Source organism: Abramis brama (assembly GCF_963993115.1).
Source record: "Abramis brama genome assembly, chromosome: 7".
Lineage (NCBI taxonomy): Eukaryota > Metazoa > Chordata > Actinopteri > Cypriniformes > Leuciscidae > Abramis > Abramis brama.
In genome coordinates, this window is record NC_139969.1 from 1,289,034 (window position 1) to 1,303,013 (window position 13,980).

Genomic DNA, 13,980 nt, shown 5'->3' on the forward strand with positions numbered 1-13,980 from the left:
TTCCTCACCATTAATGCTTTGAAAACACACATACATCTCCTTCCATTAATAATAATGGCCAGTGCAGTGGCTGGGATATAGTACATAAACCTACCAACGTCCGTTGCCATGGTTTTTGGAATGATTTTACTGATCGCGAGAGGAAATAATGAAGTTTTAGTCGCATAACAATGGTTAATGGAAATGGCGTAATTTCGAAATAGTTTTTTGTCGACATTTAGAAAAAATCGCTAAAGTTTTTCACAAATCTGTAATGGAAACGCAATCAGTTAATAATTGGACGAATTGGTTAACAATCGGTTTCCATTACAGATTTGCGAAAAACTTTTGCGATTTTTTCTAAATGTCGACAAAAAACTATTTCGAAATTACGCCATTTCCATTAACCGATTGCCTAGTGACGTCATCTTCGAAATCGATGGACTGCATAAGAGAAGACATATTTTTCTGTCCTGGTGGGGACTTAAACCTGAATGCACACAGACTCATGGGGACTCGTGTACACTGTGGACCTAAACTGAGGAAACAAGCTTATAAATCATACAGAATGAGTTCTAGTGGGGTAAATAAAATATATCTCACACATTCTCAAGTAAATATAATGATAGCAAATAAGATAATTTAAATACCATTAATATAACATTAAATAATATTATTTAATAATAAATTAAATAATATTATTTAATTAAAAATAAATAAATAAAATGATTTAATAATAAATTAAATAATATTATGTAATTAAAAAAAACTAAATTAAATGATTTAATAATAAATTAAATAATATTATTTAATAAAAAAAACTAAATAAAATGATTTAATAATAAATTAAATAATATTATTTTAACTCGCTCTCCGCCAAATCCTATCCTAACAAACCATACATAAGCTTTCAGATTTTGTATAAATCTCAATTTCAAAAAATTGACCCATGTGACTGATTTTGTGGTCCAGGGTCACATTTCATACTCCATAAGACTTTAGAATCTTCTAGATCTGTAGTAAACATGTTTTTCACTTTTCACATTTCACAATTCCCCCCCCCCCCCCCCCCCATCATCCTCCCCCCCCCATCATCCTCCCCCCACCCCCTCACCCCTTCTTCCCCTCTTTCGTTGAGGTGCGGTGAATGAAGTCATAAAGCATTACAGGAAACCCCCGCATGAACACAATGGATCACACCCGCGCGGCGCAGCCAATGAGCAGCGCGCGTGCCTCATGAATAGAGAGTCTGACGGAGGAGGAAATGCGTTTTATAAGGTCATTCTCATTCTCTTTCCCTCCAACACACACTCACCCAGAGCCAGAGATAACAGTTTAACGGAACACCGAGGGCATAAACGAGAACATTTACCGGAGACGCACAAACTGAACCGCGCAACTTTAATTCTATTCTTCTTCCTCACTTACTGAAACTCATCGACATGTTTCCTGAATCATCAACATGGTGAGTTCACGCATTTTAAAACCCTTAAAGACAACAAAAGTTGCTTTTGAGGGTTATAATCTTAGAGTTGATAACTTAAACACAGATGTGAATCACTTTAGCTTCATATTTTATATATAGGCTGTGTTATGTCTGGCTCGCTTGCTTATGGTCTATACGTAATAACTACAGCTCTTACATCAGACAAGTCTTAATATCATCGTTGTATTATTTGTTTATATATGCAAGGAACTTAAACAAACAGGTAACGTTAGTGCTGAAACCTGTGTAACAGGTTTGACACACACGCACACACACACACACACACAGACAGACACACAAACACACACGCACATTCATATTTGACATTCGCGTGCCACATCACGATGCTCTTTTGCATGAGCAGAGACTGTACAAACATTTAGATATAATACTTGATATATGATCTTGAATGATGAAAAGTGAAGTAATAAAATATAATTATTGTCAAGATGCACGTGCAAGTGTTTTTAATGTGATGCTGAGGAAACCCGGTGCGCGCGCTTCAGCACGTAGGCTATCACGATCAGATGAGTGTACACATTCTCAAATAAATGATCAGTTTTGTTTGCTAATATGTAACTGCTTTGCGAATGTGCATCATTAACTACACGTGGGTTAATGGACAATCTGACTCATTCAGTAATTTTAATAAAAATCTTTGATGCGTCACATCCAAAGTTGATTCCGTTACAGGTTTGACTAATTGAGGGAGTTTCCTTTATGCATGATTCAAAACAAGTCTTTATGAAAATTTAATTAAAAGAACCATTAATCTGTCTAATCCATTATTTCGCAGTCTTTTTATTTCATCACGCCAGATTTAAGCCATGTATGATTTGTTGTTATAAAAACACAAGCCAGACGGAGTGACTCCTACGCAAACTCTCATCAGACGGCTGTTTAGTCAGCAGTCAAATATATACTTTTCTCTCTTCTAAACATTAAGTCCATAAAAGGCGATCGTAGGTTGATTTGTAAACATTGCTATTTTTTTTTTTTTTTTTTTTTTTAGCATAAAACACAATTTAGTGAAGCTTAAGCTAAAAAATAACATTTGTAAGTGGAGTAAAAAAATGAAAATCTTACACATTCTCAAGTAAATATAATGATAGCAAATGAGATCATTTAAATATGATTAATATACAATTATAAAATTATATTATTTAAAAATAAATTAAATTATATTATTTCATAAAAAAATGAAATAATAAATCTAATGAACATTTATTTCACAGTTTTTAAAAAAGTGAAATGATTCTCTCCTTCAGGTACAGTTATGAGGAGTGCAAGGACACAGCTGATTGGCTGTTAGGCCAGGGTGCGGTGCGCCCCCAGGTGGGGATCGTGTGTGGCTCGGGTCTCGGTGGACTGGCAGAAATGCTGAAAGATAAGCTGGTCATCAACTACAGCGACATCCCAAACTTCCCTCAGAGCACTGGTGAGTTCAGACCTATTTACAGTCTATGGTTCAGACAAACTATTGATTTCTGCTTTCATCTTTGATGCCAACCCGCTGTACTGTTGTTATTAATATTGCACATTCATAACAGTGCACGGTCATGCTGGAAAGCTGGTGTTCGGCACCCTTAAAGGAAAGCCGTGCGTTTGCATGCAGGGAAGGTTTCACCTCTATGAAGGATACCCCATTCAAAAGGTGATTTGACATTCTTGTGATCAACAGCAGCTCGAAGAACATTTCATTATTATTATGTGCAGTTTTTTAAATGTTTTAAAAATGTTTTTTCTTGGTTATGCGAATGTAAAGGGAACATTCCATTATATGGTAAGCCGTTTTAGCTTAAAATGTTCCCAGCATTACTCATCGTAGTTGCATTTATACTAGTAAGAATTGTATTTAGAGAGCTCTCTAATCTAATTGTTTGTAGTAAGAATTCTATTTTGAGAGCTCTCTAATCCAATTTTTACTAGTAAGAATTCTATTTTGAGAACTCTCTGATCCAATTTTTACTAGTAAGAATTCTATTTTGAGAGCTCTCTGATCCAATTTTTACTAGTAAGAATTCTATTTTGAGAACTCTCTGATCCAATTTTTACTAGTAAGAATTCTATTTTGAGAGCTCTCTGATCCAATTTTTACTAGTAAGAATTCTATTTTGAGAGCTCTCTGATCCAATTTTTACTAGTAAGAATTCTATTTTGAGAGCTCTCGTATCCAATTTTTACTAGTAAGAATTCTATTTTGAGAGCTCTCTAATCCAATTTTTACTAGTAAGAATTCTATTTTGAGAACTCTGATCCAATTTTTACTAGTAAGAATTCTATTTTGAGAGCTCTCTAATCCAATTTTTACTAGTAAGAATTCTATTTTGAGAACTCTGATCCAATTTTTACTAGTAAGAATTCTATTTTGAGAGCTCTCTAATCCAATTTTTACTAGTAAGAATTCTATTTTGAGAGCTCTCATATCCAATTTTTACTAGTAAGAATTCTATTTTGAGAGCTCTCTAATCCAATTTTTACTAGTAAGAATTCTATTTAGAGAACTCTCTATTTAGAGAAGTTTATTAATCAAATTTTTACTAGTTAGAATTCTACTTAGAGAAGTTTATTAATCAAATTTTTACTGTTAAGAATTCTATTTAGAGAGCTCTCTAATTCAGTTGTAACTAGTAAGAATTATATTTAGAGAACTCTCTAATTAAGTTGTTACTAGTAAGAATTCTATTAGAGTGCTTTCTAATCCAATTTTTACTAGTAAGAATTCTATTTAGAGAAGTTTATTAATCAAATTTTTACTAGTTAGAATTCTACTTAGAAAAGTTTATTAATCAAATTTTTACTGTTAAGAATTCTATTTAGAGAGCTCTCTAATTAAGTTGTTACTAGTAAGAATTCTATTTTGAGAGCTTGCTAATCCAATTTTTTGTAGTAAGAATTCTATTTAGAGAAGTTTATTAATCAAATTTTTACTAGTTAGATTTTTTTTTAGAGAGCTCTAATTCAGTTGTTACTAGTAAGAATTCTATTTAGAGAGCTATCTAATCCAATTTTTGTTAGTAAGAATTCTATTTAGAGAGCTCTCTAATCCAATTTTTACTAGTAAGAATTCTATTTTGAGAACTCTCTGATCCAATTTTTACTAGTAAGAATTCTATTTTGAGAGCTCTCTAATCCAATTTTTACTAGTAAGAATTCTATTTTGAGAGCTCTCTGATCCAATTTTTACTAGTAAGAATTCTATTTTGAGAGCTCTCGTATCCAATTTTTACTAGTAAGAATTATATTTAGAGAACTCTCTAATTAAGTTGTTACTAGTAAGAATTCTATTAGAGTGCTTTCTAATCCAATTTTTACTAGTAAGAATTCTATTTAGAGAAGTTTATTAATCAAATTTTTACTAGTTAGAATTCTACTTAGAAAAGTTTATTAATCAAATTTTTACTGTTAAGAATTCTATTTAGAGAGCTCTCTAATTAAGTTGTTACTAGTAAGAATTCTATTTTGAGAGCTTGCTAATCCATTTTTTTGTAGTAAGAATTCTATTTAGAGAAGTTTATTAATCAAATTTTTACTAGTTAGAATTTTATTTAGAGAGCTCTAATTCAGTTGTTACTAGTAAGAATTATATTTAGAGAGCTCTCTAATCCAGTTTTTACTAGTAAGAATTCTATTTTGGGAGCTCTCTAATCCAATTTTTTTGTAGTAAGAATTCTATTTAGAGAAGTTTATTAATCAAATTTTTACTAGTTAGAATTTTATTTAGAGAGCTCTAATTCAGTTGTTACTAGTAAGAATTCTATTTAGAGAGCTCTCTAATCCAATTTTTTGTAGTAAGAATTCTATTTAGAGAAGTTTATTAATCAAATTTTTACTAGTTAGAATTTTATTTAGAGAGCTCTAATTCAGTTGTTACTAGTAAGAATTCTATTTAGAGAAGTTTATTAATAAAATTTTTACTAGTTAGAATTCTATTTAGAGAGCACTCTAATCCAATTTTTTGTAGTAAGAATTCTATTTAGAGAAGTTTATTAATCAAATTTTTACTAGTTAGAATTCTATTTAGAGAGCACTAATTCAGTTGTTACTAGTAAGAATTCTATTTAGAGAAGTTTATTAATAAAATTTTTACTAGTAAGAATTCTATTTTTAGAGCTCTCTAATCCAATTTTTTGTAGTAAGAATTCTATTTAGAGAAGTTTATTAATCAAATTTTTACTAGTTAGAATTTTATTTAGAGAGCTCTAATTCAGTTGTTACTAGTAAGAATTCTATTTAGAGAAGTTTATTAATCAAATTTTTACTAGTTAGAATTTTATTTAGAGAGCACTCTAATCCAATTTTTTGTAGTAAGAATTCTATTTAGAGAAGTTTATTAATCAAATTTTTACTAGTTAGAATTCTATTTAGAGAGCACTAATTCAGTTGTTACTAGTAAGAATTCTATTTAGAGAAGTTTATTAATAAAATTTTTACTAGTAAGAATTCTATTTTGAGAGCTCTCTAATCCAATTTTTTGTAGTAAGAATTCTATTTAGAGAAGTTTATTAATCAAATTTTTACTAGTTAGAATTTTATTTAGAGAGCTCTAATTCAGTTGTTACTAGTAAGAATTCTATTTAGAGAAGTTTATTAATCAAATTTTTACTAGTTAGAATTTTATTTAGAGAGCACTCTAATCCAATTTTTTGTAGTAAGAATTCTATTTAGAGAAGTTTATTAATCAAATTTTTACTAGTTAGAATTCTATTTAGAGAGCTCTAATTCAGTTGTTACTAGTAAGAATTATATTTAGAGAGCTCTCTAATCCAGTTTTTACTAGTAAGAATTCTATTTTGGGAGCTCTCTAATCCAATTTTTTTGTAGTAAGAATTCTATTTAGAGAAGTTTATTAATCAAATTTTTACTAGTTAGAATTTTATTTAGAGAGCTCTAATTCAGTTGTTACTAGTAAGAATTCTATTTAGAGAGCTCTCTAATCCATTTTTTTGTAGTAAGAATTCTATTTAGAGAAGTTTATTAATCAAATTTTTACTAGTTAGAATTTTATTTAGAGAGCTCTAATTCAGTTGTTACTAGTAAGAATTCTATTTAGAGAAGTTTATTAATAAAATTTTTACTAGTTAGAATTCTATTTAGAGAGCACTCTAATCCAATTTTTTGTAGTAAGAATTCTATTTAGAGAAGTTTATTAATCAAATTTTTACTAGTTAGAATTCTATTTAGAGAGCACTAATTCAGTTGTTACTAGTAAGAATTCTATTTAGAGAAGTTTATTAATAAAATTTTTACTAGTAAGAATTCTATTTTGAGAGCTCTCTAATCCAATTTTTTGTAGTAAGAATTCTATTTAGAGAAGTTTATTAATCAAATTTTTACTAGTTAGAATTTTATTTAGAGAGCTCTAATTCAGTTGTTACTAGTAAGAATTCTATTTAGAGAAGTTTATTAATCAAATTTTTACTAGTTAGAATTTTATTTAGAGAGCACTCTAATCCAATTTTTTGTAGTAAGAATTCTATTTAGAGAAGTTTATTAATCAAATTTTTACTAGTTAGAATTCTATTTAGAGAGCACTAATTCAGTTGTTACTAGTAAGAATTCTATTTAGAGAAGTTTATTAATAAAATTTTTACTAGTAAGAATTCTATTTTGAGAGCTCTCTAATCCAATTTTTTGTAGTAAGAATTCTATTTAGAGAAGTTTATTAATCAAATTTTTACTAGTTAGAATTTTATTTAGAGAGCTCTAATTCAGTTGTTACTAGTAAGAATTCTATTTAGAGAAGTTTATTAATAAAAATTTTACTAGTTAGAATTCTATTTAGAGAGCACTCTAATTGGAATTGTCACTAGTAAGAATTGAATTCGAGAGCTTTGTAATTGATAATTCTTAATAGTAAAAATGCAATTATATCAAGTAATGCTGGGAACATTTTAAGCTAAAACGGCTTGCCATAATTTTATCAATTTGCAAACATTATGGGAATGTCATAATTTTAAATGTTCTCGGAATGTTCTGAAACAAGTAGTAACATTTTTATCAATTGTGTTTCTGTTTTGAGAACATTAATAAAGACCAGATAACACTGAACGAACTCACTCTTGACGTCAATGGACGAATGTTTGTTCAGTTCCTGAGGAGGAACTATCAATATAAGTTATAATAGTAATAGGAGGCAAATTATTAATAATGACTAACAGCCACTCCTCATGTATTGGCAGTGTTTGCTCAATTTAAATATCAGTGGCACCTTTACAATGTCTTTATCAATACAACATAAACTTTGCACCACAGAGTTACATAATGATCTCAGCTGTCTCTCTAGTTCATCTGCAACTTTTCCTCATCTTCATCTGTGTTTAGTGTGTAATGTTGCTGTTTGATTATGATAAAGCTCCAGTTCTTCTCTATATCAGTGTCAGTGTTCCTGAACTCCTGAAACGCCTGCATTGTAGTCTTGAGTTTCTCCCGGGAACGAACACGTCACAATATTCCTCATTATAATAATTCATGCGCAGAATAAAGGGGCGGGGCCTGGTTGAGTTAGTTAGTAGTGTGTTAAACTGGCGGTTATGGAAAGGGGCGGGACATTTCCCAAACACACTTGAAGCGCTCGACCAATCACAACACACTGCTCCAGCCGACCAATCAGAGCACAGTGTGCTTTCAGAAGGAGGGGCTTCATAGAGACAGGAAGTAAACAGAGCGTTACTGACAGACTGGGAAGAGAGGAGCCGCAACAATGGAGAATATGAGGAGAATATCAACATTCAAGCAGGAAAACCTGCTCTAGACAACATCAAGACTTAAACAACCTCTTTAAAAGTTTTTGAAAATAATGTCACAATGCAAAAACTTTATGCAAGACATATTTGTGTTGATTTTGACGTATTTTTGACACGTATCATGATTTTTCAGATATTATTTATGGTATGATTGTAATTGGTGTGTGTTGTGGTATTGGCAGATCACCATGCCCATCCGGGTCTTTAAGCTCTTGGGTGTGGAGACGGTTCTCCTGACCAACGCCGCCGGCGGACTGAACCAGGACTATAATGTGGGCGACATCATGGTTATTAAGGATCACATCAATATTCCCGGCTTCGCTGGAAACAACCCGTTAGTGGGACGGAATGACGAGAGGTGAGATTGAGCTGGTCTGTGTTCAGTGTGTGATTTGATGCCCTTGTTAGTAAGATATTTTACTGCATAAATAATGACGTTATAGCAGAGACAGGCCATTGATAAATCATAATTCATAATTGAACATATAAAATCGAACGTCGTCATGAAATGAAAGTTACGCTAGTCTTTTCTTCATGATTGTGCCGCATATCCAAGTGGCAACCTTCAGTTCTCTTCACTTGAATCCAACATGGAAGGGATTTAAACTGCAGTTCTTCGACTGGCCACTAGAGACAGGCTCAGAAAGAGAAAAGTTCTGCATAATTAGGGGCGTGGCCATTTGAGTGACATGTGGATTGCCGCTGATGTCACTAATAGCCGTTTGTCTGCATTTAATTATTCAGAACTTTAATGTTTAATATAATTTAAACGGATGAGTTATAAAAACATTCACCCGTCTCACAGTTTTCATGAAGGGCAAAATTAGCTATATAGACCAAAACCACTTTTTGCACCAGACTGTAAACGTTTTTTTTCAGCTGTAAAGTTGGCAATTTTAACATGGGGGTCTATGGGATTGACTCTCTTCTGCAGCCGGTCTCTAGTGGCCAGTCGATGAACTGCAGTTTAATCACTTCAGTGTTGGACGAGAGAGAGAGAGAGAGACAGGGAGGTTGCCGCTTGGTTTTACCCAAAGCTGAACATTCTTCAACTCTCCGCGACTGGTAAAAACGCGCTTCAGCGTGAAATAGACACTCAGGGGCTCGTTACGCTCCTGGCATTTTAAAAACGCGGCGCTACATTGAAAACAATTGGAAAAATACACCAGCCGCGTGAAAAACAAAAACTCTTCGGCGGACACAGGGCCTAATTCTGTGTTCACACCAAACATAAATTTAATTATTTGCGCGAGTAGATTACATACAAAGTCAATGCAAAGACGCGAATTCGTGCCGGGCGGCGCAAATTACGTGAAAAGGGTGACGCGGTTGCCGTGAACGGTCGATATTCGCCTCAATTGCGTCACCGCGCAAGCTGAAAAATTTGCGCAAGCCAATCAAGAAATGTTGTTTTTGTTGATCAGGGTTCCGGCGGGGTCTTAAAAAGTCTTAAAAAGTCTTAAATTCTGAACTTTAAATTTAAGGCCTTAAAACGTCTTAAAAACAGGCAAATTTTCATCCGCGGTCTTAAATTTCATTTAGTCAGGTCTTAAAAAAGATTTTACCCTCGTTCATTTCCAGAAACGCTGGCCGCAGAAAGTTATTACAAAGTAGCAAAAAAGTATCGAAGTCGCTCGCCAAGAGGCAGTTCACATATCGCGTCTTTTTCGCGCTCAAGTTCATTCAAATGTAGGCGCGCGGTAAGCGCTCTTATAATTGAAGCGACGCGCTCGTTTTTTTCCAGGCACAGCGACATGAAAAAAGACATGAAGGATGCGGGTGCACCCAAACACTACGGGTGTTTTTCTCTCCTCCGTAAATAAATCTTGTAACAGAGCTACAGCAAGCGTTTTTCGGCGCTGGAAATCCATTAGCCACTAAAACTTTTTTGTCATTGTGGAGACGCAGGGCATGGTTACATAGCGACGACAGACACCACGGGAAAATCGGACCGAATTTTACTATTAATAATAAAAGATAAGCTAAAGTGTATTGTAAATGTCAGTAAATCGTTTTTTATAAAAAGAATGAGTCAAAAAGATAAAGTCTGAAATATGTGAGGTTTATCTTTTTATAAAAACCTTTTTTGTCAACTTTATTTGAACTTGTACATGTTAGTATATAACATGTTGCAAGACACTTTTAAAATCTGGCTATCATTTTTAATCGTATTATTTTAATGTTTATGTTAGTGTGTATTGATGCTAATTTTATTTGTTATTTGCTGTTTTTTGACAAAACTTGGTGAATTGATTTCATTGTGTAGTATTAGAACAGGATTCTGTGATAACAGTGATCATTTTTGGCACTATAATAATTAAATGAAATGTTCATGCCATTTCATCTCTAGTTATGATCAACTATGATCAACTAAAATCAACTAATTATGTGTTTTTTACAGTAAGCCTATAATATGCAAAGTACAATTTTCTATAAAAAAAATTATATCTGATTCTGTTCTTTTCTCTGACACGCGTTGTTGGGTCTGGAAGGTTACTAATGTGATTGCTTTATCTGTAAATTAAGTTAATGCTTTTTCAATTACTGAATTCATTGAAATAAAATGAATTCTTTGATTTAAATTTTTTTTGGCAATGCGTCGTGTAGGTCTTAAATTTCAATCTTTATGGTCTTAAAATGTCTTAAAAAGGTCTTAAATTTGACTAACTGAAACCTGCAGGAACCCTGGTTGATGTGTGTGACACTCCTAATCGCGCGATGTTTTTGATTGGCGCGAGTGACGCGAAAAACAAGAAACTTCCCGCGAGTAATCTAGAGCGAGTAATTTTCGCTTCGCTTTTGGTGTGAACGCGCCATAAGACCATGGCACTTACTTCTCAGTGATGTTGAGCATTTCTTTCTCTCCTGATCGGCAGGTTTGGCGTGAGGTTCCCGTGTGTGTCGGACGCGTATGATCGCGATCTGCAGGAGCTAGCGCTCAAGGTCGCGGAAGAGCTAGGCTTCTCCTTCATGCAGAAGGGCGTTTACTGTGTCCTGGGCGGCCCGTCCTTCGAGACCATCGCTGAGTGCCGGATGCTGCGCGCCCTCGGGGCCGACGCCGTCGGTGAGTTACGCCCAGTTCATACGTCTGCGTCAGACTCACGCCGTGGGCTGTGTGTAGCACGCGTACACTGCAAAACATGCTTTTGTCTTGTTTCCAGTTCAAATATCTAAACATTCTTAAATCGAGATGCATTCACTAGATGAGTAAATGCCATAAGATATTATGTCTTGTTTTCTAGGGAAATAAATCCAAATTAAGTGAGTTTTTGCTTTAAACACAAGCACAATGATCTGCCAATGGGGTCAGAGAAATAATCTTAATTCAGACAGAAACAAGATTATTTTTTATTTCTCTGACCCCATTGGCAGATCATTGTGCTTGTGTTTAAAGCAAAAACTCACTTAATTTGGATTTATTTCCCTAGAAAACAAGACATAATATCTTATGGCATTTACTCATCTAGTGAATGCATCTCGATTTAAGAATGTTTAGATATTTGAACTGGAAACATTTGTGTGTGTGGAAACATTATGTGTGTGTGTGTTCTCAGGCATGAGCACTGCTCACGAGGTGATCGTGGCTCGTCACTGTGGACTGCGTGTCTTCGCTCTGTCTCTGATCACCAATAAGTCGGTGATGGATTACGACAGTGAGAAGAAGGCGAATCACGAGGAGGTTCTGGAGACGGCCAGGCTGAGAGCCGCTCAGCTGGAGAAACTCATCGCCAACATGGTGTCCCGCATCGAGACCGGGAACAACAACAGACAGTGAGAGAGTCCTTCACCGGCACCAACGTTAATCACACACTCCTCACTCTTGCTTTACAATGTTTACATTCCAGAGACGAAGTGTTTCAGGGAACGTGTTCCCATGCAGATACACACGAAACACTTTCGTCATTCCCAAGGTCCTTTCAGTTCATTTATTACGGTGGTGCTTTTCTAACATGTATTTATAGTGACCAAACATATGATTTTTTTAAAACACAAGTTAAACAAGTGAGAAATAATACAAAAGAATCACTGAAATACACCAGCAATGAAGGAAATCGGGAGCTTTTTCTAAATATGTATCTTAAAGAATTTGTTACTAAATTCACTTTAAGGATTTATTTTTGAAAACACTGAACTTAATAATAATACAAAAAAATAAATAAATACTAAAATGTGCCAGCAATGAAGGAAATTTTTAGCTTTTTTAAAATCTAGATCTTAAAAAAAATTGTTACTGAATTCACTTTAAGGATTTTTTTTTTTTTTTGTGAAAACACTGAACTTAAAGAATACTGTATTTATGTGATGTATTTCAAATGAGTTAAACAAGTGGGAAATAATAGAAAAGAATCACTGAAATATACCAGCAATGAAGGGCATTGGGAGCTTTTTTTTAAATATATATCTTGTATCTAAAAAAAAATTGTTATTGAATTCACATTAAGATATCAGCAAATTCTGAACTTGAAGAATACTGTATTTATGTGATTTATTTAAAACACGAGTTAAACAAGTGGACAATAATACAAAAGAATCACTGAAATATATATAATATACCAGCAATGAAGGGAATTGGGAGCTTTTTTTAAAATATATATCTCGTAGCTAAAAAATTGTTACTGAATTCACTTTAAGATATTTATCAGCAAGTTCTGAACTTAAAGAATTCTGTATTTATGTGATTTATTTAAAACGAGGTAAATAAGTCGACAATAATACAAAAGAATCACTGCAATATACCAGCAATGAAGGGAATTGGGAGCTTTTATAAAATATATATCTCGTAGCTAAAAAATGTGTTACTGAATTCACTTTAAGATATTTATCAGCAAATACTGAACTTAAAGAATGATGTATTTATGTGACCTATTTATGTAAACGTGGGTTTGGAAGTTCTTAAAAATGAGGGTGAAAGTTGTTTTTGCACTAAATGATGGAGTCTGTGTTTTTGTGTGTTCGTTTAAAGATCTGGATCAGAATTGCTGTTTTATTGTCAATCTTCAGCACTTTTCCCAGAAACATTTGTTTTATTTTTTGTAAAACTTTAAAATTGCACTTCAAGCTCTTTGGTACATATTTTATATGATCTCATGCTTAAATGCAATTAAACGCCATTTTCTTGGTTTGACTGAGTATTTTTCCTTCATCTTTCTGACGTTATCTTGTGCTTTTTTAGACAGCGATGGATTGTTTTCCATTCAAATTTTATTTTTATTATTATTGCATAACAGAATAATAACAAATAATATAATGTTAGGTTTATTATTAACAATAATATGTAATAACAACATACACATACAGATGGATCACTCAACTATCTATTACATTCATAATAGCATCAAAGGAAACAGAAAGAAAAACAATAAAATACAAATAATTTACAAAAAAATCACAAAGAAAAGGATTCAAAAATTCTATACATCCATTTTGCTTTTTTATTTCTTGCCTTTTTAAGGCCTCAATATAATGATTAAGTTCAAATTTAAATAATATAATGTTAGGTTTATTATTAGTCCATTTCTGTTTGTGTACATGGTATTTTTCATACATAATTAAGTTAATCACCAAATTTTGTTCCAAACACTTTTATATAACAAAATTATATCTTTAATCTTTACAGTTTTCCATCCAAACATTTCCAGTTTCACTCTCCATGACATCAGAAACACTGGTCCATAATTGACTAAATCAACACGTTTCATTGCTTTTGTCATTCATTACAAAAGTGTTATTTCATCTGCTTGTGAATTTAGTTTTGATGAATTGCATAAA

The 13,980-nt window shown here is 32.8% G+C and overlaps 1 protein-coding gene across 1 annotated transcript; it reads left to right on the top strand.

The window, feature by feature from the left end:
- The first annotated feature begins 1,144 nt into the window (after positions 1-1,144).
- Positions 1,145-13,331, top strand: pnp5b (purine nucleoside phosphorylase 5b). Its single transcript, XM_084121016.1, has 6 exons — positions 1,145-1,444; positions 2,734-2,903; positions 3,016-3,119; positions 8,394-8,569; positions 11,088-11,275; positions 11,766-13,331. The coding sequence occupies exons 1-6, from the start codon at positions 1,422-1,424 to the stop codon at positions 11,984-11,986; spliced, it is 882 nt and encodes a 293-aa protein (XP_083977142.1). The 5' UTR covers positions 1,145-1,421; the 3' UTR covers positions 11,987-13,331.
- The last annotated feature ends 649 nt before the right edge of the window (positions 13,332-13,980 follow it).